This window comes from Lepidochelys olivacea (genome assembly GCF_965140295.1).
Source record: "Lepidochelys olivacea isolate rLepOli2 genome assembly, chromosome: 3".
Taxonomy (NCBI): domain Eukaryota; kingdom Metazoa; phylum Chordata; order Testudines; family Cheloniidae; genus Lepidochelys; species Lepidochelys olivacea.
The window spans coordinates 115,138,673-115,165,599 of record NC_140413.1 but is presented as its reverse complement, the minus strand read 5'-3'; the positions used below and the strand labels follow the sequence as shown (position 1 = coordinate 115,165,599).

The window sequence follows — 26,927 nt, the reverse complement described above, 5'->3', positions numbered from 1 at the left end:
AGATAGTGTACATCTGCCATTTTACTGATTCAGCAGCCAAAGCAAAAGAGTCAGGAGTTATTCACAGGGCTTTTCTACCGTACATACCAAATCCTCAGCTGTCACTGGTTGTCCATTTTTGTCATTAGCCACCACCATTTTTCCCAGTCTCTCTTTCATATCTGCCAGGCTGGTGGTCAGTGCTAAGATTGCCATGATTTCACTTGCAACAGCAATGTCAAACTGAGCCTACAAAGATAAAAGTAAGAGCAGTAAACCACACCAGAAGCAGGCAAGAGAATACTTTCAGAGCAAAACTAAAAGAAATACAATATGATTATTACCTTGAGAGTGAAATTTAAAAAGTTCTTAACTGTTATTAACAACACCTAAGATTATTCAAACTGAAATAACTAACAGTGAATAGGAAATTAGATGTTTAAAATGATAAGATTTTGCAGAGTTTTGTGTTTTGGTTTTGGCATTTCACTCATTTGGGGACTCAGCACCTTGCTGGACTGAACCCCTCAACTGCTACTTCCTTTAATGGGAGTTCAAGTTGCTGAACCAGCAGGCCCTTGTGTGGTCAGTGAAACAACACTGGTCAGTTTCACTTTCCACATCACATACACTAGCACAAGTGCCTTTATATTTGGGTTTAGAATATTGGTCAGGGATTTGAATATTTAAAAAATCCTCTATTTCATGAAGATATATTCATATTACATTTTGTAATTTTTAATTTACAAAACTCTGAATTTGGGGGGTTAAACTACTGGACAATGTTCCTTTAAAATAGTATTTTCTTGGATTTAGCATATAAAACTTGTGCTTTTTTCTCCTCCTGGATTAACATGTAAGTAACTTTAAAAACACAGGAACTTTGTGCAACACCAGTCCTGTTGCTCTTGTAGAAATAGATCTATAAACTGCAATACTTCTTTAGAAGGATTCAAACTAAACCCCTGACAAGTGAAGTATCTCATTGACGATACTTAGACCAGGGATTCTCACAACAATTTGTTTGGTGGCCTCAGAGTGCGGCCACCAACTCTTGCTGGTGGCCACTCTGACAGTTTTCCTAAAATATTTGATTAACTTTAGGAAAAACAAATACATATGCAAGTCCAAATCGTTGTAATTTATTTATGTAGGATTTTTTTTTCAGACAATAATAAAAATAATGTACAGTTGTCTCTATTCTTTACCGGACCTACACAGAAAGAACGTGCAAAGCACCTTATTTGTGTTCCTGGTCTTTTTTTCTTGTTGTTTCTTTGGTTGCTTTTTTAAAGACTTGCTAGCTACTAAGAAAAGTGATATTAAGAAACATACAACTATCACTTTTCATAGAAGACTAACTCAGCCCCGGCAAGCCTGGGGACAAATTAAGCCTTGGATGGGGAGGTGGGTATGGAGACAGCGGGGGCCAGTGGCAATGGGGCACTGGGAGAGGCAGCAAGGGCCAGGGGTGATGGGGGGCGAGGAGGAAGAGAAGAGATGAGCTCAGGGCCAGAGCCTGCTGCCGGGCAGCCAAGGAATGGATCCTGAAGCCCCACGGCTGGAGCCTGCCACCCACCACCCCAGGGCTGAAGCTCGACCTCTCCTCCCCCCACCCCCAGCAAGGTGAGGAACTCACCTATTCCTCCAGCTTTTGTCTCCCCAGAGGGGGGCAGGGCTCAATCACTACTGGCAGCCACAGAGAAGGGGCTGTTGCTTTGTGCCCCCCCACCCTCCCCATCACTGCCAAGGAGGCTGTGGCTGCAAGAAAAGCCCAGCCGCATTTGAGAAACGCTGACTTAGACACCAAAGTGACAGGCACTTTGTAAATACATTAGGCCCAAGTTCTGCAAAGACTGCAGGATCAGGACCCACAACAGGCCCTTATTTCATGTACCTCATGCTGGGTACTAACATGAGAGGATTCTAGATTTATTAAAATAAATTGGCTCTTTATTAAAGCATCTGTATACACAGCTGCTCCAGCCGCAACTTAATATTTTATGCATCTGCATAAGCCACAAAGAATGACTGCCTGGTGTTCCTCCCAACTCTTTTCTCTTGTAATCCATGCGCCTCCCTTCAGCTTTCATGCAAGTTGCTACAGTTTTGCTAGAGAAAATCTCTTAGCACTTGATTAAATGTAAGCATGTGAATAATTGTACTGAGGTCAACGTGGCAACTTGTTCATGTAAAGTTGAACAAATGCTTGAATGTTTTTCTGGATCAGAGATATAAATAGGTAAACATACATACACACACAAGTCAATAAAGACTATCTGTACGTGAGTAAAGATTTACAGCATTTGGATCCAAAATGACAACAGTAAAGTTATAAAACAGATATTTTCAAACTTTAATTTGGGCTAGCTCTTTATTAACAGAGAAAAAAGCCGTGTATCCAACAAAACAGCTGGGGGTACATAGTTAGACGTCCCCAGCTATGTTAAAACAGTGTTATGGCCAAGCCTTCCTTGAACTAACGAAAATAAGAAAATCCAGGGTTAAGGATGATACTCCTCTAACTTATCCTTGCAGCACTGAGAGACAGTGAATGAATCTGAGATCAAAGAGAGATTTCACACACCACATAAATTGCAACACCATCTAATTTTATCAGGATGGTTTTAAGAACAGAGTTTATGCTTTTATTGTGAATTCCAGAGTTTTCATCACCATCATTAAAATTAAAATGCCTATTTCTCCTTGTGTATATGAGGGTTTTTCCTTTTTTTATATAAATTAAAAAGAAAGGGGAAAGAACCCACCACCAGGAAATGTTTGAGGAATGATATAACATTTTATTAAAAAACCAGCCACAACCCTAACTATTACAATAATACATACTATTTTATACTATCAGTCAATGTTACTTTCTGTGATACAGTCAGGGTCCAGACACCCCAGGGAATCGGAACCCCAAAGAATAAAGCAATTAAATCAACTGACTGTGAGACCAAAAAACAATGGAAGCTCTATTTACATATGAATCAGCAGAAGGATGAGAAGTTCACAGGAAGAGAACAACAGAAAGCCTTCCTAGCTCTTGAAACAAAGACAATGAACTTTGGGGATAATATAAGGAGGGGCAAAAAGACATTTGAGCTATCCATCACTTGAGTGACTGAAGAGGCCAGAGCTCTCGAAATCACAGAACAGTGGGTCCTTCAGCCAAGGAGGTTGAAGTCTATGGAAAATGAATATAGGTGAGAAACCTGCTTAAACCATGAATATAACTTGCTGAAGTTAAATTTAATCAATAGAAAGTGTGTTTTGTTTGTTTTGTCTATAACCCTTCATACCTTTCACTATTACTAGAAATCACTTCACCCTATGTTCTTTGTTAACAAACTTTGTGACACTGCAGCCCATATTCTTCATAGAGCTATTATATATATATATATATATTGATATATATATGATATGATACGATATGATTATGGCATAACTATGATATTTTATGCAAGATGGGTCATGTGAGATATTGAAAAGGTTATGATTTACTGAATCTAATTATCCTATTTGTATGGATGGATTATTTTTGCACTTGAAGTTAGGAATATTGACTGTGAATCTGTATTACAAATATGTTTACACCTGGAGAATGCCCACTAGGCAGAATACAATCAGTCTAGATGGCAGTCTGGAAAGGGCCATTAGGGAGAACAATAGGTCTTAGATAATGCTAAGGGAGCCTTCCTGAGGATACTACAAACAGCCTCCAAGTTACAGCTGCTGTGACCCTACCAAGTCACCTGGTACTGGACTCCATCTTGGAATACCAGTGTTTTTCCACTGACTGGGCATGGGAACCAAGCTTGGAGACAAAGGGTTCCCACCCTGTGCAAAAGCTATTTAAGGCAGGAGAGTGACATCATCGTGGTTCTTCACTGACTCCCCGCCCAAGAAGACTGCTGGAAACACCTGAAGAACAAGGACTGGTGTAGGATTCATTCAAGGTTCATGCACTTGGCAACATTCAGGGCACACCCGGAGTGTTGTGTAGGAGCAGTGCACACACAGCTCCTCTCAAGGGCATGAACCTTGGAATCTCGCCCAGATGACATGAACCGTGGGAAGCCTCCCAGGACTGGGCTCAAGGCCCGAGAGCTAGGAATGCGGTAGATAGAAATTGGTAAATAAGAATGTTAAACAAAGCCAGTGTATTCCTTTTATCTGTTGGAGAACGTAATGCGCGGGGGGAGAGAAAGAATAAAGGAGAGGTGGAAAGCTGACAGGACCAGTCCATTGGCAGACCAGCCTGTTTGCTTGCTTAAAGCTTTGTGCTGTCTTGTATTTGAACCGTAACAGACTGGACTGGGGGAGAAGGACTGAACCCAGGCTAGAGGAATTTCTAGCCTTTGAAAGGAATACCTGGGGTTTTAAGCTGCAAGCAAGTGCAGCCTGCCCTCAAGAATCTCTGCAAACTGCCTAAATCAACAATTATGGTGCGAATTTGCTACTCATATCCTATCTCTTTTGTATATTAAGCTTAGATTTCATTTTCGTTTATTTGTTAGGTAATCTGCTTTGATCTGTTTGCTACCCCTTATAATCACTTAAAAACGATCTTTCGTAGTTAAACTTATTTTTGCTTTGTCTAAAACCAGTGTGTGTGGGAGTCATAACTCGGGGCAGAAAGCTGTGTATATTCCTCTCCACATTGACGGAGGGGGCGAATTTCATGAGCTTACACTGTACACTTCCCTGTGTAGTGCAAGATGGTATAATTTTGGATTTACCCTACAAAGGGAGGTGTGCACTTCAGTAACTGGGCAATTCCTTAGCTGAGACTTCCCATGGAGAGCTGATCTCAGCATCTGTGTGTCCCTACCTGCATGTGTGCTGGAGGGGGCTTGACGGCCTGTCAAAGCAATATAGTGTAAAGCAGGGATGGGCAAACTTTTTGGCCTGAGGGCCATATCAGGATGAGAAACTGTATGGAGGGCCGGGTAGAGAAGGCTGTGCCCCCTAAACAGCCTGGCCCCCGCCCCAATTCGCTCCCTCCCACTTCCCATCCCAACTGTCCCCATCAGAACCCCTGCCCCATCCAACCCCCCCTGCTCCTTGTCCCCTGACTGCCCCCTCCCCTCCAAAGGGATCCTACCCTCTATCCAAACCCCCCTGCTCCCTGTCCTGATTGCCCTGACCCCTAACCACACCTCCACCCCCTGACAAACCCCCCCTGCACTCCCACAACCTATCCAACCTCCCCTGTTCCCCACCCCAGAACTTCCGCCCCATCCAACTGCCCCTTGCTCCCTGTCCCCTGACTGTCCCCCGGGACCCCCTACCAAACCTAGTCACCGCCACGCGCACGCCGCTGCCGCCCCCTTACCATGCCACTCAAAGTGGCAGCGAAACTGTGAGGGAGGGGAAACAGCGGAGGAGGGGCCGGGGACTAGCCTCTCGGGCCAGGAGCTCAGGGGCAGGGAAGGATGGTCCCGTGGGCCAGATAGTTTGCTCACCTCTGGTGTAAAGGGAGCCAAGGCTGGTAGGTCAGGCGGGCTCAGTGGTACCCCAGTTTCAGGTGGCATCTCTGGGGGGAACCCATCACAAACTTATTTTTAGTTTGACTATAATCCACCTCAGTGCTACATACTAACAAGATGCCTAAGTCCTCACCTAAAGTAGCAGGTCGGTGCGGTGTCTGTCTCTCTAAAGAAGCAGTGAACTTAATAAGGTTCTGTGAGCACTGCACCAAAAGGACTGGACTATTTTTCTTGCCTGTTGCTTTGACCAGATCACCCCTCTCTCTTTTAATCCCTCCACTAGCTTCCCCTTCTCTATCATATCGGACATAAGCTGTTTATATTCACTTTCAAAGCCCTTCAGAGTCAGTCTCCACCCTACCTATCGTCTTTCATTCACTATCAACCTGTCAATGCTTGGCTGCAATAGCCTCATAGGCTTGAACTCCAGCTGCTAACCAAGTTAAAGCTCAGTCAACAAGTCATCACTGCTATTTTAACCTGAGTTAGCTAACCCAACTTAAAACATACTCCCCTTCCTCCCCTGCAGTATAGACTCTGGCTCTGAACTAATAATTACAATGAATGACTGAACCAAATCTAAGTACACAAAAATGTTCCCTTCCAAGAGCTGAAAGGATCTGTTTCAGTCAGAGCCAATCATCATAGATGAGCATCAGTTAATTTTTAATTTTCTATTTTTGTCATAGAAGGTAGGTGTTGAAAAGAAATTCTCTTCCACATATGTATTAATCCAAAGTGAACATTTATCTGTATCCCTAATCATCTGAATAATTCAATAGGTGAAAAAAAAAATCAGTCTGAATATGGGTGCTGAAGTCTTCTTTATAGCACTTCACCTTTTGCATCCTCCTGTCTCATAAACCAGAGCAGCTGTGGAATGGGAAAGAAACTTAAGGATGGGATTTTCAAAAGCACAAAGTGTTGGCAAAACTCAGATCCAACTGAAGTCTTACACTTACACAAACTTTTAAATTTTACGAATTCTATGTTTGTACAGAACCTGGCACAACTGTGCCCTGATTCTAGCTGAGACCTTAATATAAATAATCACAATGAAATGGGCATTTATTTCACACTGCGTATTAGTGCTCACTAATGGATACTTCAGATGCAATGAAGGCACAACTCTCTGCTGCATAAAGCATGCTAAGCATTTCACAGAACAGAAAGTTAGCCAGGTTTCCAGCCCTGAACAGTTTACAATACTAACAGAGAAAACAAATGAGAGATGTTTTGTCGGAAGGAATGCAAATGTGCTAAAAGTAATTAAGATGATGTCATGGTCCAATCAATTTGTAGGTATTCATTTGACTATTCCTGCTTTCCCCTTCCTCCTGTTTTCGTTTGTGCTGGTGCCCTAACCTATAAACATCAAATATAATCTGATGGATTCATTTGGATAAGCCCTCCTGATTGATACTTCCTGGCCCCCAAAAGCCTTGTTCTGAGGTGTACGGATTTTAGTTATTTTTAAAAATTATTTTAATCCTCGATTTGATCCTGTGTTCTCCTCCCACTATTTGCTGATTTATTCACTTCCTTGTTCTAATCCTCATGCCACTCTGTTCAACCAAGGTGTGCATTAAACTGCACTAAGCACAGTATGTCATATCTGACATGCTTTGCTAATGTTAACAATGTCATGCTGTTAATAAATTGTTGGGATCGTACCGAAAAAAATACTTAACACTAACTTTCTTGGAATAATAGTGGGACAAGCTCTACACATGAAGGATGCTTGAAACTAAAGAATTAACTGCTGCCTATGGAATATTTGCAAGGAACATTTTCATCAATTTCCAATTTGATTCATTATTGTGTATACACTTAGTACTCTCAAATGAAGCTAATTTTTAAGTCATTAACTTCCTATTGTGGGTGGGAAGATTATTACCACCACTAAACCCTCTAGAAATGTTTAGTGACTTATGACACATTGGACCAAAAAAATACATTTATATAAATCTGAGCTCAAGAAAACTGGTGCATTTAAAGCCAATGGATGGTAGTTCTAAGTTCATCAGAAAGTTCTGCATTAACTGTTTCCAACTGGATTTCGAGAAATGGTATAGTTATCACTGCAAGGTGCTGAAATTTCAAAGACTCTCACTGTGCTTACATTTTACACACTGAGCAGTTCCATTTACTTCCATTAAAATTAAGCTCATGCTTAAGTCTTAACTGTTTCAGGGCCCAAGTCTGTAATGTATGAGAAAGTAAAGAAAATGATGTTGCGCTGTAAGTTATAACAAGGGCCATCTAAAGTACATGAAGAATCACCCTTTTTCACATTTAAATTAAATCAAAGACATAAATAAATATTAATTAAACAAAACTAAACTGAGGACCTAAGCAGAAGATGATAAAATTTAAGTAGGGCAGAAAATTTTGTAAATTTACAAAATACAAAAAGAAAAGATGTTACATAAATTAGTTAATTGCATTAAATGTATAAAGTTGAGACTCTAAAAGTTACAGATTTCTTAAACTACTTGTGAAACACCATGCCGTACACATTGGTTTCAGTTTCTATGACATGACACTGTCATTAGTGCATCCAATTTCATGGCTAGGGTACTACAAATACATATAACAATTAGACGTTGGCAATTTAGTCCTAAACAATTTATTGAAAGGATTGTAGAACAGCAACTATTTCTCATGCTTGAAAACAAATTCTGCCCAGAAAAACAACAACATCTAGGATATAATAGTACATACCTGTCGGAAAAATCCCTTCTCTGTATTTGCCTGCCCAACTGTTATTTTTCTTAGGAATCGGTCATTTGTATCCAATACTGGAAAGAGGGTGGGAGGAAAGAGAGGAAAGAAGAAAAATGAAACATTTACATTGACAGAGAATCAGCCACCTAGTTACTCTCCACATACGCCTGATATAAGAATACATTATTTTTTGCAGTACTGTATATGCTTTTGCACTCAGTTGAGCATACTTCTACATCTAGATTAACTTTGCAGTAGTGCACATAGGCTCCTCTTTCCTAGCTGAGATGTACTAGCTTTTACACTCTTAAATGTCCAGTCTGAAATGTCTCAACTGTAACTTCTTTGATAGAATAATCTTCTGTTGGGAGCAATAAGATCTTACTGGAATCCCTCTGTTTAGTTACTACAGCAAAATCTTAATCTCCATCTCCAGGTGTAACAAAAGCCTGTTTTAGTGGATCAGCACCATTCCAGACCCACCCACTGCACACCTCTTCATGACAAGGTTTTGAAAATACATTTTTAGACTACCAGATGGCCAAATAAGTATTCCCATGTTGTAAATGTACATTTAGCTTAAGCCCTTCCCCTTCAAAAACAGCATTACATTAGCAAATTAGGTCCCAAGAAATTCCACACCATGTCATTTTTCTGCATCTCAATATGCAGTTACCATCTCCTATTTTACTTCCATGTCTATCTAACGCCATTTGGCAGGAAGTCTTTTCCAATTGACAAGCAAGCAACATCTATCTAACATACTTAACCCTTATTTGAATATCCACTGAGCTCTTAACTGAGAAATATCTTCACAATACTCAAAGTGCAGCCAAATCCATTTCATGGATCCCCTCCCTCATCTTTATTTAAATTTATGCTGAAGCAAACTTAGTTCTTCCAACTACAGAAAAGGGTGCATTTTTGGCAGCATTTAACTTAAAGCGTGCGTTTTTGAGCACCAAAAAGAAGGGCCCACTAATCTGAAAGAGCTCCTGCTGTGAAGAGACCGGCAAGTTAGTGTGAAGGTAGGTGTTCACTGTGGTGGAGTAATGCCTTTGGTATTTAGCCAGGTATGAATGCAGAGTTCCACTAAAAGTGCCTCTGAATTTACTGTTACCATTTGGGTATCCCTGGGAATTAAACTGGGACCTCTACTCAGCATCCTCTTTTTGAGGCATACCACTTTTCTTTTAAATTTATAATATCCTCTGTGCTAGTCTACACTGATTCCAACTTAGCTGCTTCTTTTTAAGCACATGGAATACAACAGATAGGGTTGATTTTTATTCAGTTTGGTTTCTGCCTATCAGAATCCTTACATTCTGAGAACAAAATAATTACATTACATACAACTAATGTAGCAGTATCTGAACTGGCAAATGGCATAAAATACAGCTGGCTCTTGAGTATATCATTATATTTATACTATCCTTTCTGGCTGTCTCGTTAACAAAAAAGAGACATAAAATTAATCTTTCTTGTTTCTGATTTGAAGTCAAAATGAAGAACCACCCAACTATTTTTCTAATTCCTTACCCACTAAAAAGCCAACCATGCCCAAAACAGATATTATAACTATATGAACCTTGTATCCTTTTTACCTGTTAAGAGATTCAGACTCAGCATCAGTTACATATTCTATAACAAACCACACTCATGATGGCTAATTACCATATACACTGCATCAGGTCTCATAGACTGAATATTCACAAGAACTTTGATATAAAATCTAATATCACTCAAACTCTCAGTTTTATTTTTAGTCTTTGCTAGAAATTCCCAGAAGTCCATCAGTACACTTACGTTAAAGATTCGTTGGGGAAAATATTCTTTGCGTACGATTTGTTATTTATACTCAACTACTGCCTGTGAGTCCTGCTCATAAGCAAAGCCCCCACTGTGCTAGGTGCTGTACAAACAGAACAAAAAGGCAGTGCTTTCCCCAAAGAGTGCACGTGTTATATATAAGACAAGAGGCAGAGGCAGAGACAGACAGGTGGGGGAGCACATGGAAACAATGAGGTAATACTGGTCAGCAAGACAGGCAATGGTCTCAGCTCACCAACAGCCTAATCACAGTCATGTTTTTTATAGGCCTTCTGGCAAAAAAGTTTTAAGGAGAGTTCTGCAGATGCTTATGGGGAGCTTCTCCCAAGCGTGAAGGGCAACATGGGAGAAAGTATGAAAGTGCTTGCTTGAAAATTCAACAAGTGGGGGAAGGAAGCTGACATCACGGACTGATTGGAGGTGAAAGATGACCTTTTGGGATTGGCTTGATCATTTTCTAGGAATCAATCCCACCACAGCATGCATGCTCTGTCCATGTTCAACTTTCCTCTTTACCTCAGGCTTTACGCTCCTGATTTCTCTTGTCCATTATCTTTTTTGTTGTAGTAAATGGTTCCCTGGGTTTTCTCCCTCTCATCTTAGCTAGCTCAGACATTGTCTTTTACCTTACTGACCCATTTACTATCTTAGTAAATAAAACATTCCATTTTCAGTCTGCTGATCTAGTTACCACCCTAATCTTGTCTTCCAAGAAATGAAGCCTTTCCCATTTTAAATTCCTTATGTCAAGTCAGGTAGGGTGGGGATAGGTCATAAAGGGTCTTGAAAATGAAATAGCTTATGTCTGATACAGAAAAGAGGGAGCCAGCAAAAGGGATGCAAAGAGAGGATTGCAATGGTCAAAGCAATGGTAACTCATTTTCGTGAGCTTAAAAGCAAAGCCTTTGCTCTTAGTATCCTGAGAATCAGCACATTGCCAAAATGCTAGAATGCAATGACTTCTCAAGGTCCCTTCCACCCCCACACTTCCATGATTCCACAATGCCTTATTAATATTAAAAGCAATTTTCACATAGATTAAGACAATTCTAATGAAACTAAAGCGATTAGTGGATAAAACTTGCATTTTAAAAGATACTGGATAAAGAGAAAGTCTAGCACAGGGGTCTCAAAGTCCTGGCCCACGGGCCATCTGCAGCCCAACAACCTCCCCACTGCGGCTCACAGAGGAGAGACGCATGCAGCCACCAATGTCTGCTGCAGGCGCTGCACCCGTAGCTCTCATTGGCTGGGGGAGAGGGACAGAGATACCATCACTAGTTGCCGGGCACAGTCAGCCATATAGGCAGCATCATTAGTTGCCGGGCAGCGTCAGCCATGGAGGCATCACTTTTTTCCTCAATGAATATAAACAAGTCAAAATACCAAACACAACTATCTGATGCCCACCTTGCTGCAATCCTAAAGGTTTCAGCTACTCAGTCTCTGAGGCCAAACATCAACAAACTGACAGAACTGAAGCGTTGCCAGGTGTCTGACAAACACTGAAAACTCTCTGGCAGGGGAAGAATTGTATAAAGTTGTATGACAGTTTTATTATTTCTAAGAAATCCAAAGTAAAAAATACAATATAAACATTTTATTTTCTGAACACCATCTTCAGTGACATTATTGGCCTGCTGTGAGGATCTGTGGACTGGCAGTGGCCCTCAGGTAAATTGAGTTTGAGACGCCTGGTCTAGCATTTTCTTTGGAAAAAATGGTAAACCACATAAACCAAACCAAGGTTTCTGGTTTGATTACAGTAGCACTACATTTAAGGGTTTATCTGCATTTCTACTGGAGATCCATGTCTACACAGGTGAATGGGCCCACCCACTCACAGCTCACTGCATGAATGGAGCCTTAGTGTTCAAATCGGCATATTTGGTCTCAACCAGGGCCATCTTTTACTAAATCTGTAAACAAAGGTTAATCCTGCTGGTTTGGTGCTAAATAAAAGTAAAAACCCAAATGGGAACCCAGCAGCTCACTGGTGACCCTAAAGAGCCAAAAGCCGCTGAAGAGCACAAGCATTACCAACATGATTCAGAGTGATAGCAAGGGAGATCTCTCTGTGGGGTGAACAGCACCTTTTAAGTATTTTTCTAAATGGATGAGGACAAGGAGAGGAGAGGATATAGAGACAGAATGATTACTACCAGCACCAGAGAGCAAGAGGGAGGAAAGCAAGGATTGGCTGGTGGCAGTGGGAACTTCCTCTAAAAAGAAAGACTGCATATTTAAAAAAAATATCCAATGTATAGCTATTGTCATGACTAAAAGAATTAGGATAGTTGGTTGCCAAACCACCCTCAACTCCTTGAATGTATTTATTATAGGATGAATCCTGCACGGTGTCAAAAGCCCCCAACTCCCACTGGTCACCTTTTAGCATTAAGTCCAGCAAAAATAACCAGTTTATAAATCTTGATAGCTCACTACAATAAATGAACAAATTTACTTCTCTATCTCTCCATAGTAAATCCATCTTTGTTTTATAAGTTATATTTTATATAAAACATACACTATACATACTTAGGTGCCATGGTGACTGGCATAGTATAAAAATCTAAAAACAGAACATAATAAGTGGAGATAATATCCATGTGCTAAATTGTAGGACCACGTGATAAGTTACAGGGTCATATGCTAAACTTATGTCTTTTGACCAGTTCATCTGCTCTCTGCCCACTAATCCAGCTCCTCCAGGTTTATTTCAATATTTCAATTCCATGAGTTGCCATTTCAAAGAGTTGCCACTTCTAAAAAATCAATCTGCCGAACAAATGTTTCTTCCTTCTTACCCTAAATTTATACTTGCCAGGATGACCAGGTTTAATCCTGAGTCAGTGATGGATTTAAGATCTATTATCTCCTGATCCTCCAAGAGTAAAACTGGGAGCTTTATACCACTATACTACTGGAAAAAAGGAGATTTCCCACTTTCCAATGATGTGCAGCATGTGCTTAGTCTAGCACAGCAATGTAATTGACTTTAAATTTAAACATAAATGTTGTTTTTAAGTCATTTTTAGATAGTTCCCGGTCTCCCTCTTCAGCTCCATCCACAAGAATCTTTGATAACCTAGGCACTTGGCTTACAGGTAGAAGGATTCCAGAAATAATCCCAATAAAACATTTCAAATCTCAAACACTGCCAAAACAGTTTTGCTGTAACATATGTGGCATATGCATTCTATGCAGAGTGGTATAAAGGCTTCACTGGCATTTGTTTTGGACAAACTGAATAACTGTCTTCTGAGTAATGCAACTCTGCCAAACAATGCTGATGAAAATGTTATGCCACATCACAGTGCCATATTCTCTCTCTCTCACACACACACACACACTTGCATGCATAATAATAAACATAGCATATTGCATAGCCCAATACTATATTAATGAAATAACCTGTATCTTATAAAGTATGCACACAAGGAGACAGAGTAAAAGGGTGGTAAGGAAACTTAATTGCTCAATTTCCTGTCTTTTATAGGTGGTAGTCAGAACCCCATGTTCCATTAATAGGCATTTTTCGTTGAATAATATTTGTTTGAAAAACTTTAAAATTAATGACAGGTTTCAGCCATCTTAGTCTGTATTCGCAAAAAGAAAAGGAGTACTCTAAGGTACTTTAAGGTGCCACAAGTACTCCTTTTTTTTAAAATTAATGCGTACCTGTCATATTCTCTACAACTGATGCAAGGATACATAGTACTTTAACCCACCAATTAAATATGAAGATTGTCATTTGGCACTAAGCCTTCCACAGCCTTTTCTTATACTGACAAGATCCAGAACCTGTGCTCATTGCTGTATTTCTGAATCCTAGCACTAAACTAAGAGCATTGTGACTGAACGTAGAGAGCTGCCAGACTAGAAGGATGACTACTTATACCTGTTTGTTGGTTAACATGCTTGGATTAAACAGTACCGTAACTTTCCCCTCACTTTCATTATGATCAGAGGAAACTACTGTGAAAAGTACAATCGTTCAAACACTCTCTTAAAATCATCATCTCTTATTGCTTCTTTAGTCAGACAAAAGCAATGGAATAGTTCATAGTCTAAACTTCCACGGCAGGCACATGGAATATGAAATAGAGTGTAACAAATAATCTAAACAGCTGTAAGGAACAATAAGGAACAAGGACAGGAGGAAAATTTAGAAAAATTTAAGGGGCTCTCCGTTTTACATGGATTTCTAAGAAATATTTCATCTGGGTGACAAGGTATGGTATGGCAACTTACACAGAAAAATCTGTTCTTTAAAAATACACACTAACTTTTAATGAAAATGTAGACTGTTAAGAGAACATTTCCACAGCTTTAAAAGAGCAACACATGATTCTGTTTGTAATTTAAACCTAGTTAATTGTTCAGCATGCTACTTCAAAATTTCTGTTATGTACTCATATTAGTGGTTTGAAAATGGATTGTTCATATAAATCAGTAGACTCAACTCTTTAGGCTAGTTAATTTAGGTCTTAATTCACACAGAATCATAGAAATGTAAGGCTGGAAAGGACTTCGCTTAGAAAGACCATGCTTAGGCAGGATCATGTATATCTAGACCATCCAGGAGCTTTGGCCCCTGACCTGATCTTAGGAGGTCCATACCTGAGAATAAACAGTAATCTATATTTTAGAATAAATTAAGCTTCTTAAGGAAGTGTTGTTAAATAATTAATGCTGTAACACAAGTAGAAGAAAACAAAATGTAAAAGTATTTGAAATAGGCTTTGTAATAAGTTTAAGGATTAATAGGCCTGGATAGTTAGCAAGATTTAGCAATAGTTTTTTGTGATAAATACCGAAACCGCAAAGCAGCAGAAGTGAGCTTAAAATAATAGATTTCTAGGGATTTTTCGATACATATAACCAGGAAGTGAAAGCGCATTTCTGAAATTGAAATCGGGGCAGGTACATTGATGCATACAACTTGAATAAGCAGTCAAAACCCTAATTATGGTCCCTGGAATGACCAACACAGGCAAAAGGGTGAGACCCAAATCAAAGATGGTCCTGGATGTGTGGGGGGATGGAAGGAAGAAAAAGTATAAGACGATGGTCAGACCAATCCTTAATTGGGACATCAGAGATGAAAGAATGGCAGAAGCCTTAGTACCATCAAGCCTTCCTATGGTGCTCTCCACTTAGTTTCCATAAGGTTGTGAGTATGCACAATGTAGGGGATCATTTTGTTGTATTTATTTTGATTTTATTTTTCTATAATTTTAATTATACTTGTCTATATAAAATAAAACTCAAAAAGTCTGGTGCCCACCAATTTTATTTTTAATACAACTTCTTACATAGCCACCTCAGTAAAGAACCTGTTACTAGTGACAAGTGCATTTTGCCCCCCATGTTAATCAAAAGTTTACAGGTGTTTGTCTAGTCTTTTCTTTAAAACCTCCAATGATGGGGATTTCACCACCTCCCTCGGTAACCTATGCCAGGACTTATCTATCCTTACAGTTAGAGACTTTTTCCTAATATGTAAGCCAAATGTCTCTTGCGGACGATGAAGCTGATTACTTCTTGTCCTACCGTCAATGGATATGACGAATAACTGATTACTGTTCTTCTTCATAACAGCCCTGAACATATTTGAAAACCATCATCAGGTCTCCCAGAGTCTTCCTTTTTCAAGACTAAACACACCCAGTTTTTTTTACATTTTTCCACATAGGTCAAGTTTTTATCATTTTTATTATTCTCCTCTTGACTCTCTCCACATCTTTCTTACAATATGGCAGCCAGAACTGGATACAATACACCAGCTGATGCCTCACGAGTGCCGAGTAGAGTGAGAAAATTACCTGTCTCACATTTGACACAATAAGACACCCCAGAATTATATTTTCATTTTTTGCAACTGCATCATATTGTTGACTCAGATTCAATTTGTGATCCACTATAACGCCTCCACATACTTTTCAGCATTATTACTGCCTAGTCAGTTATTCCTCATTTTCCGTTCAGTTTCAGTTATTCCTGTGCATTTGATTTTTCCTTTCTAAATGTAGTACTTTGCACTTGCCTTTATTGAATTTTATCTAGTTGATTTCATACTAGGTCTCCAATTTATCAAGGTCATTTTGAATTCCAATCCTGTCCTCCAAAGTGCTAACAACCTCCCGCTTTCTTTTCCCCGCAGCTTGGTGCCATCCACAATTTGATAAGAACACTCTCCACCCCATTTCCCAAATCGTTAACGAATAAAACAGCACTGGACCCAGAACGGATCCATGCAGATACCCACCCTCCCAGTTCGACAGTGAACCACTGATATCTACTCTGAGTACAGTCTTTCAACCAGTTGTGCACACATTTTATAGTAATTTCATCTAGACTACATATCCCTTTCTTGTTTATTAGAATGTCATATGAGGCACAAAACCTTACTAAAATCAAGATATAGCACATCTACTTCTTCCCCCCATCCACTAGGCCAGCAACCTTGTCAAAGAATGAAATTAGGTTGGTTTAGCATGATTTACTCTTGACCAATCTATGTTGGTTATTATTTATCATCCTATTATCCTTTAGGTACTTACAAATTGATTGTTTAATAACTTATTCCAGTATCTTTCCAGGTATCAAAGTCAGGCTGCTTGGTCTGTAATTCCCTGGGTCCTCTTTGTAAAAAGATATGTATTATGTTTGCCATTCTCCAGTCCTCTGGGACTTCACCCATCCTCCATGACTTCTTGGATATAATTGCAAATGTTTCCAACATTGTTTCAGTTAGTTCCTTAAGTACCCCTGTATAAATTTTGTCAGGCCCCGTTGATTTGAATACATCTATCTAAATAGTCTAATATATTTAAATATGTTAAGCATCTGGCCACAAGTAGCTTTTTTCAGAGAAGACAGAAGAAAAACAGGCATTAAACACCTCAAACTTAAAGACAGGCTTGTGATTAAGTACTGTGCTGAAGTGAGGCCTTATTGACCTCACTTCAGTTAAGTTAATACTTACCTCTTTGCCATGTTATGGTAGATGGGTCAATATCAAGGCGTACAAATTTACTAATCTCATCTGCTGTTAAAGTGCCTGGATCTGTCTTGTTTATCCCCAACCTCTAGACAAAAATGAGAAGAAAAGCAATAAAGCAGACTTCCTGCTTAGAAAGCTATACAAACACATGTACCCACCCTGTTTCTTCCCCCCTCTTATATTTTTACAAACTTTTACATTTTTTTAAAAAGCAGCAGGCTGAAACACTTCAATAAATCACAACGCTCAGGCTCAAATGATAAATTATACAGAAAAGCTCCTATAACAATGGAGAAAAACGTGGAGAGGAAAAAGGAGAAATACTCGAAGGCAGTTACCCAAAAGGTCTCTATATAAACACACCACCACCCCTTTAAGATAAACCAAAGAGAAGAGGCAACAAAGGAGACAGTATGAAAAAGATAATTAACAAATAATTTATGCCTGATAACTCTTTGTCTTGCCAGAGGACACGTCCTTGCAAATATCCATGTGTGGCTTTACATGACTACTCTGTGCAGTGAGTAATAAACTTCTGTCTGCCTAATTGATGTGGTATTTCAACAGCTCCTACACAACATGAAAACCACCCCAAACCCTGTCATTTAGAAAGAGCAGCACAATATATTATTTGCTCCTAATTCAGCAATGTCAAACAAAATTTTAAAAATGAATCTGCACAGAGACGAACCAAGAGAAAATTGTACAATAAAATCCCAATTTTATACAAAATGAATGTGTCCCCCTGGCCCTAGAAAGCATTCTTCAGTAAATTACCAAGCACACTCAGTTTTTAATGTTAACATTTATAAATTTTAGATGTAATGTTTGTTTCAGTCACACAAATACACTCACATATTTGAATGTCAGTTTCACGAAACATTTAAAATTAACATGAAGTACTATACCAAACAAAAACACCTTTGCTCATATGTCCCCAGTTTTACCAGCCCCTATTTCATAAAGGTTGTGGATGTCCCTTTGAGACTGTCATTAAAAATAGAGCCCCACTGTATTTCTTTTTAAATAGCACTCTCTCCCAGCATTTGTGTAGCATTCTTCCAAACAGTAGGTCTAGAACTATTGTGAAAAAGGGGGACTATTGTGAAAAAAGTGTTCACAAACATTTGAATAAAACCACAAATTTGTTCTGACGATATTCACCACTCCTTTATTCACTTTCTGCAAACATATTACCCAATAATATTTGCAGAGAGCAAAAGTGTCATGAATACTCACATGGATGTTTTTGCACTATCAGTAACTTATTCAAACCCTCTGCCTTCTTATAAAATCTTTGTTCATTGAATCAGGAAGCAGAAACACATATTTATATATTACTAAAGTGACCAAACACAAATACTGAATACTCAGATCAATACTGTTCAGCAGCATGCAGGAGGAACTGGAAGGGAGGGGGAGGAATTAATCAGTGGGGCTGTAGGCAGGCAGGAAGCACTGGGGGAAGCTTGGCTGCCGGGGGTGTTAAGCACCTGCTATGTGATCATGTAGTTAAAGATTGTATCATAATGCATATGCAGAGGAGGGCCTAATAAAGGTTGCACAGGTACCCTCACTTCTGGCATTTCCTAACTTGTGAGTGCTTGACTTTGTGGCCTTGATAATATTCTTTTAACATAGTTTTTAGTAACTTTAAAAACAATTTACACCAAAATAATTGAGTTGCAATAGAGATTCTGCTGCACATATTCAGAAGCTTTTAAGTTAATAAGCAGAAATCATTTGCAGCTCTAGTAGAACAGAGAAACCCACCCCACACTGCAGAGCTATTTGATATTTCATGAATAACTGCAATGTCAGCACCTCTTTTTTTCTCCAGGCACCCTAATGTAAACGAAGACAAACCGAAAATATTCTCCACTAGAGTCTCTCAGACAAACTTCTGTGAGAGCCACTTTGCAACAGAGGTAAACAGACACCACACATATCCTGTTTTACTTTCAACAAGACAATTGAGTAGCACAAAAACTAAATACATAATTAAAAGAACCATTTTTAACAATGTGATATTAACCTAAAAAAAGTGTAACATGGCTCCATAAGCACTTTGCAAACATTCACTGCCACCCAGTAGCTGTCAAATACACTAGTTAGGACTATGAACTGCTTCCTCAAAAGACTAGAACAGTGATATGGAACTTTCCTGTGCCAAAGCTGGACACAGCAAAATAGCACATATCCTGGGTGTTTGTAGCCAAAATTTCCCCTCTTCCAACATTGGCAGATTGTGCTATAAGCCAGTTGTTTATTTGTCTACCAGTTGCCACCTCATACTGTGTATATAATAGACAGAGAAGCTCAGGGAACATTTAGGATGGAAGTTTATATGCAAACAAAATTTGTGGAGAAATGCATTTTTATCACTCCATGCAGAGAAACGTGAGGACAGCCAGTAGTTCTCAACAAATCTCCAGTAACTTCCTCTTAAAAATGAGAAAATAAAATAAAAATGGAAAAATACTAGAGTAATTCAGCTTTCCCATTTAACTGTGCCGTAATGGAAAGTATCAAAAAACCTAATCTTGACATTTATTCACGGAAGAGTCAGTTTATAAAACATTATGGTCTCACTTTGTGGGAAGAGAGAATATTTTTAAATATTTTTTAACTAAAATATTTTTTAGTTTATAAAAAAATATTGGAACTAGACTCTGTAACTGCAAAACAGGAAGCTTCTAGAAAGCCTGCTAAATACTTAAGGAAAGCCAAATCCTTGAGGAAAGACTGTATCACATTAAGGCACTTTCAGCTACAAATCTCCTTGTAACTTGTTAAAAATAATTTTAAATAGCATATTTTATAAGATATATTATACTTGCGGGAAAAAAACAGGGAAAATACATTAGCAACTTACTTTTAAGCGGGCAAGCTGAATAGAAGAAAATTCTCTCACACTATTAACTACTGGAACCAGCCTATTATACAAAGCCTAAAAAAACACACACACACGAGAGAAAAATGTTACAACTAAAATAGACAAATACAATAAAAGTCTAACTTGATTCAAATCATGTAGATTATAATCTCGTAAAATTTTTTGAAACAATGTAAACTGTTAGTGTATACTTACATTTAATCAATTAAAAAGAAATCCTGACTAGTGAGCAAATTTTCAAAAGAACTTAAGTGCCTAAGTTACATTTTCAAAGGTGATTTAGGTCCTTCAGCACCCAAGTCACATTAACTTTCAAAGAGACTTAGGTTCCTAAATGCCAGCATAACTTTTGGAAATGGAACTTAGGTGCTTTTGAAAATTTTAATCAAGGTCTGAAATAACCCATTTTGTAATCAGTATCTGTAAAGAGATTTAAGTGCACTTTTCTGGATTCAGAAGTCTGTCATGTCAACAAAGCAATAACTATCAGCATATTAAGGGGATAAGGCTGTGCTCCCCGGTTACAACAGAAGATCCACAAACGAAGAAGGCTCTCTTTCCCATAACATGGGTTTTCAGAGCAACAGGGTAACAATTAAGCTAAGTTCACAATAAGTTCAGTAGGGGCTAGAGAAAAGGTCTATGGTAGCTTATTTCCCAGTTAAAGCCCTCCAGTGCACACCTTAGGATCAATACCTAACAGTGTCATTTATCTACAATTTCTTGTCTCAAAAACATGATGGGGTGGGTTCCAAAGAGAATTATAAAATGATATAATCAACAAAAAATATTTATGTAGATGTTTACAGGAAACTTCAAAAGAAAGCCACGGATGGAAATCGTACAGGTAAACCTCACCTTATCAGACTGAGTGCTTTCATGCAAGATCCTCGCATCAATAGCGGCAGCCAGCAAATTATTAGCAGCAGTAATAGCATGGATATCTCCAGTCAAATGAAGGTTGAACTACAGATTGAAGATGAAATACAAGAATTTATTTTACACACTTCACTAATTTAGTACAGATTAATGAAAACAATCACTGCTTGTTCCGTTTTGGGACTACAGATCAGATCAGCCATTTAGCAGTGTTGCTAAAATATTATGATTAGACAGACTGAAAATGTAACAAGCCAAATGAATTTACTTGGTCTCAGCTCAGTGTCTGAGAGGCTACAGTCAACAAGACAAAAACAAAACACAGATACAATTTGCCTTCACCCAAATGACGCGAGAATGGAATCTAATGTGCTGACCACAACTCTGACACATGCACTTTTAAGTTCAAAGTCAAATGTAATGGAGTATCAAAACTTGGAATCAGATCATCATCAGCCTTTGACTAGCTGAAAATTTTAAAGTTTCATTTCCTTCCACACTTTGTTTCTCTCAAAATCATTGTTCACTCCAATTATATAGGAAAGTTGAAAGCATGTGGTGGAGGAAAGGGAAGGTATGCTGATTTTATTTATTTACCATGGAGAAAGAAAGATGTTCAAAGGAAATTATAAAAATTATGATTTACTGATATGAAATGAGCTAATGGAACCTTTTCTTTGAATTGTCAGTCTTACACTTCAAAGATGTATCCAAAATCATAGAGTAAAATCTCTGGTGTTTTACAGAATGATTAAGTCATCACCCATCTTCACCCTAAAGGATTCAGAGTTTTTAGTACAATGATGTGCTGCAAATATTTTAACAAGACGCTCCTATAAACTGTTCTCTCTTAATTAATGATAAACTCACATAAAAGGGGTTGCACACATTCAGTAAGAATGGAAGTGACCAAAGAATCTGTTTCACTGCTTTTGTCATTTGAACAATACCTTGTTCATAACAATGAACAAGGAAGATGGAAAAATACTTGGTGAACAAGTGCACTTGTTGGATAAAAGGGAGAGAGATGGACTTTGCTGGAAACATAAATTTAATATTTATATTAAAGTAGTGCCCAGAGGTCCCAATCAGAAACTGGCGTGTACTGTGCTTGATGCGGTACAAACCCATATAAAGACAGATCTTTAGTGCAGAGACCTTAACAGTTTAATAGTGACATGGGATGGGTAGCAATAGAGGGACATGTATATGTATGAGACGATCCTCATCCACCCCCTCAATCTAGCCACTCTGCTTATAAAACATTTATATTTTGCTCCTTAAAAAATACACTAAGTGTATTAATAATACACCACACTGCCCAAGGTGCATTATTTGAGGAAGAGTAAATACCTTAGTGAGACTGGTTGTATCTTCCCCAGTGAAAATATTTTGAAAGTACTCCACACATGGAGCAATCTGGTCTATTTAAAAGGCTAGCATATGTTCTTCAGAAGTATTTGAGGCCCAGGGATAAAGTCATCTTTGGCAAAGATTAATTTGCAGTTGCTAGCTAGATGAACTCAACCAGAGGCAGAAAAAAAAAATCCTTTCATTTTGTGAGGGGGACACTTTAATATGAGACACTCATGCACGATTATTTTGGAATCAAATTAATTTCCCTTTTATTTTCCTGATGTTCATCAAAAGCTCCTAACTTTTGGGATGTTTTCTCAAAACAGTTACAGTAAGGTATCATTAGAGAGTGGCCATCCTAGTTGAACATAATGTAATTTGGCTACCGTTAGTGGAAGGACTTTTGCTCCAAATAAATAAGAAATCTGTATTTAAAATTAAATCATTTCTTGAAACTACTGTGCCTCTCTGTTCCTGCCCTCATCCGCAGAAAAGAAATAGATATTCACACCTTTTGTAACAGAGATATATAGACAAGAAACACTTAGCAACAGCAGGCCAGATACGATTGTTTCTCCTTGTACCTTATTCACAGCTAGCAGACTTTCTTCAGTACACCGGAAATCGGGTAGTGTTTGAATAGCAGCTGGGACTTCATGCAACATGCTTTAACACCCACAGTCTATTGGCATTTTTTCTAGGCTTCATATTTATTGTTCACGTAATTCAGAGTTTATTTTTGACTGGGTCTATAACCACAGCTCTAGAATTGAAGCAGCTGCCAATTGTTACAATTGGAAAATTCTATTCACTCCCTAGTAGAAGACCATGAAAGCCAGCCTTCTCCATAACAGTGATGGAGAGCCTGAACTCTCAGTGATTGGACGAGGAAGGCAATCCCTCTATCCCACTTTACCCTCTGACATGAACATATGCTTTAAGTGCTTTTCTGGATCATGTCCATAGTTGGCTGCCTGCACACATGCCTTACCCTGAGAGCACAGGGGAGCAGCTGGTAATGGTCTTTTTTCCATCTTTTGTCTTACCTCTTCCATTGGAATGACTTGAGCATATCCACCTCCAGCAGCCCCACCTGAGCAATTAAGCACATGGTCATGTCAGATTCATACCAATTCCGAAATAACCCTTAAACACACAAAAAATAAAGTACACAGCTTTGATATTTAAATATAATCAATATTTTAATTTCTATTACAGAAATCACTCAACCACTGGAACAAAAAAAGTGTATTAATAATAAAAGCCATCAGCAGTTAGACAGTGATCTCAGTGATGAATGCTACCTACCTTGTAAAGCAAAATCTGGCAATGAATTTGGGTACGTTTAAGATTCTCCCTCAAGGTTAATTAATTTAATTACTAAACCTGAAGACGACACAGGATGCACCAAAGAAGGAATTAAATCCTGACCTTGAATGCCTATTTTCATCACTTTACTTGACAAACATCTCAGACTACCATCTACGTTTTGCAGCATTGTTGCACTTGTTTACACAGTAATTTAAACAAACTTAGAGCCCTATAAGTTAGAGATGGTAAAAACTCATTAGAACATTCAATCCATCTCCTTGCTAGTTCAATATTGTCTCCTGCATTATGTTTTCTAGCGTTTTGTATGTATCGCTTCTTCCCATTCAAGGCTCTTACAAGAGGCCTGCAAGTATCAGTCATGCTTGTCAGGAAAACCGACACCTTCCAGCCAAACTACACTTCAATAAAACAACTAAGAAGTTGAAAACAAACAAACTAAACCCAAATGCAGTATTTCCTTCTGATATGAAAACGGAAGTAAGTTTTGCAAACACTAAGTACCTTTAACTCCAAAAGTAGGTCCCTGGGAAGGTTGTCTCAGACATGCAAAGGAATTCACATTAAGATGTGCAGTTAGAGCTTGAACAAGACCAATCGTGACAGTGCTTTTCCCCTCTCCAAGAGGTGTAGGTGTTATCCTAACAAAACAAAACAAAGAGAAAAGATTTATCAGGATCTCTACTTATGTCAACTGAAACAAGGATATCAAAACTTATGTCTTTTTATTTGAAGTAAGAGTATTTGTACAATGACTTTCAACAAGATTGCATTATTGCCACAATACCTGTTATCCCTAGCTAAAGTTGGAATGGTGACTTACATGTGTCGTCCATGTGAGTTATTTACTAGGACAGCAGAAAAATAGGGTATTTTGGCAGAAGTTCTGAAGACTATTGAATTTTCTATACATTTCATTTAGACACAAAAGTCTCAGTCTCATGAACAAGTCATGCATCAAACAACTAAGCATGCAATTGAACCTATTGTGTTGTAAATCATGGAATTTTTTTATTTCCTATTGCTCAATGCATAAATAAAATACTATTTAATTTTTCATTAAAACAGCACAGATTTTGTTTGAAAGTCTTTACTTGTTCTTTAACTTCCATGTCCTCTCTCAGCAACAATGTAAGACAGGGAGAATTATTTAAAACAACAACAAAAAACTGGAACCAACTATAGTCACTATGTTCAGTTAAACATGATGTTCTCTCACAGTTTTGCAGATTTAGAGCCCAGAAGGGACCATTATGATCATGTAGTCTGACCTCCTACATAACATAGGTCAAAGATTTCATGCTTAGATTCTTGCATCTAGCCAAAAACTTGTCCGTGCACTACTACAGCATTTATATTTTAGAAAGAAAAGGAGGACTTGTGGCACCTTAGACACTAACAAATTTATTTGAGCATAAGCTTTTGTGAGCTACAGCTCACTTCATCGGATGCATTCAGTGGAAAATACAGTGGAAAATTATATACACAGAGAACATGAAACAAATGGGTGTTATCATATACACTGTAACGAAAGTGATCAGGTAATGTGAGCTATTACCAGCAGGAGAGCAAGGTGGAGGGGGAGGGAATAAACATCGGGAAATAGTTTTACTTTGTGTAATGACCCATCCACTCCCAGTCTTTATTCAAGCCTAAGTTAATTGTATCCAGTTTGCAAATTAATTCCAGTTCAGCAGTCTCTCGTTGGAGTCTGTTTTTGAAGTTTTTTTGTTGAAGAATTGCCACTTTTAGGTCTGTAATCGAGTGACCAAAGAGATTGAAGTGTTCTCCAACTGGTTTTTGAATGTTCTAATTCTTGACATCTGATTTGTGTCCATGTATTCTTTTACACAGAGACTTTACAAAAACTAGACAAGCCATTTACAACACACACTTTGCTTCTCTACAAAAGGAAAAGGACACTAAACTATCTAAACTACTACATGCCACAAGGGGCCACAACAGTGGTTCCCTTAAGCCACCCAGCAATATTGTTAATCTATCCAACTATACTCTTAGCTCAGCAGAAGAATCTGTCCTATCTCGGAGCCTCTCCTTCTGCCCCTCCACCCCCACGAACACACCGCTAAACAACATACTAACCCACAGAGACCTTCCTACCAAGACTACAAAAAGAAGGATTCTGGGTGGACTCCTCCTGAAGGTCGAAACAACAGACTGGACTTCTACATAGAGTGCTTCCGCCGACGTGCACAGGCTGAAATTGTGGAAAAGCAGCATCACTTGCCCCATAACCTCAGCCATGCAGAACACAATGCCATCCACAGCCTCAGAAACAACTCTGACATCATAATCAAAAAGGCTGACAAAGGAGGTGCTGTCATCATCATGAATAGGTCATCATGAACAACAGGCTGCTAGGCAGCTCTCCAACACCATTTTCTACAAGCCATTACCCTCTGATCCCACTGAGGGTTACCAAAAGAAACACCATTTGCTCAAGAAACTCTCTGAAAAAGCACAAGAACAAATCCGCACAGACACACCCCTGGAACCCTGACCAGGGGTATTTTATCTTCTACCCAAGATCCATAACCTAGAAATCCTGGACGCCCCATCATCTCAGGCATTGGCACCCTGACAGCAGGATTGTCTGGCTATGTACACTCCCCCCTCAGGCCCTACGCTACCAGCACTTCCAGCTATCTTCGAGACACCACTGACTTCCTGAGGAAACTACAATCCATCGGTGATCTTCCTGAAAGCACCATCCTGGCCACTATGGATGTAGAAGCCCTCTACACCAACCTTCCACACAAAGATGGACTACAAGCCGTCAGGAACACTAACCCCGATAATGTCATGGCAAACCTGGTGGCTGAACTTTGTGACTTTGTCCTCACCCATAACTATTTCACATTTGGGGACAATGTATACCTTCAAATCAGCAGCACTGCCATGGGTGCCCTCATGGACCCAAGGTATGCCAACATTTTTATGGCTGAATTAGAACAATGCTTCCTCAGCTCTCATCCCCTAATGCCCCTACTCTACTTGCGCTACATTGATGACATCATCATCTGGACCCATGGATCTATCTGGCTTTAAGATTAAACTCGATAAGTTTATGGAAGAGATGGTATGATGGGATAATATGGTTTTGGTAATTAAATATTCATGGTAAATAAGCCAAATGGCCTGTGATGGGATGTTAGATGGGGTGGGATCTGAGCAACCCAGGAAAGAATTTTCTGTAGTATCTGGCTGGTGAATCTTGCTCATATGCTCAGGGTTTAGCTGATCACCATATTTGGGGTCGGGAAGGAATTTTCCTCCAGTGCAGATTGGAAGAGGCCCTGGAGATTTTTCGCCTTCCTCTGTAGCAGGGGGCACAGGTCACTTGCTGGAGGATTCTCTGCTCCTTGAAGTCTTTAAACCACGATTTGAGGACTTCAATAGCTCAGACATA

General features: G+C 39.0%; 1 protein-coding gene across 3 annotated transcripts in view; it reads right to left on the bottom strand.

The window, feature by feature from the left end:
- Positions 1 to 26,927, bottom strand: part of MTHFD1L (methylenetetrahydrofolate dehydrogenase (NADP+ dependent) 1 like) — a 248,531-nt gene that overhangs the window by 155,824 nt on the left and 65,780 nt on the right. For all 3 annotated transcript variants that reach the window (XM_084624122.1, XM_084624120.1, XM_084624121.1), the window contains 7 exons: positions 24,002 to 24,138; positions 23,215 to 23,261; positions 20,792 to 20,899; positions 19,913 to 19,987; positions 17,020 to 17,122; positions 8,196 to 8,272; positions 88 to 228 (listed from right to left, as the gene is read on the bottom strand). In XM_084624122.1, coding sequence (XP_084480248.1) covers positions 88 to 228; positions 8,196 to 8,272; positions 17,020 to 17,122; positions 19,913 to 19,987; positions 20,792 to 20,899; positions 23,215 to 23,261; positions 24,002 to 24,138 — 688 coding nt within the window. The remainder of the gene's footprint in view (positions 1 to 87; positions 229 to 8,195; positions 8,273 to 17,019; positions 17,123 to 19,912; positions 19,988 to 20,791; positions 20,900 to 23,214; positions 23,262 to 24,001; positions 24,139 to 26,927) is intronic.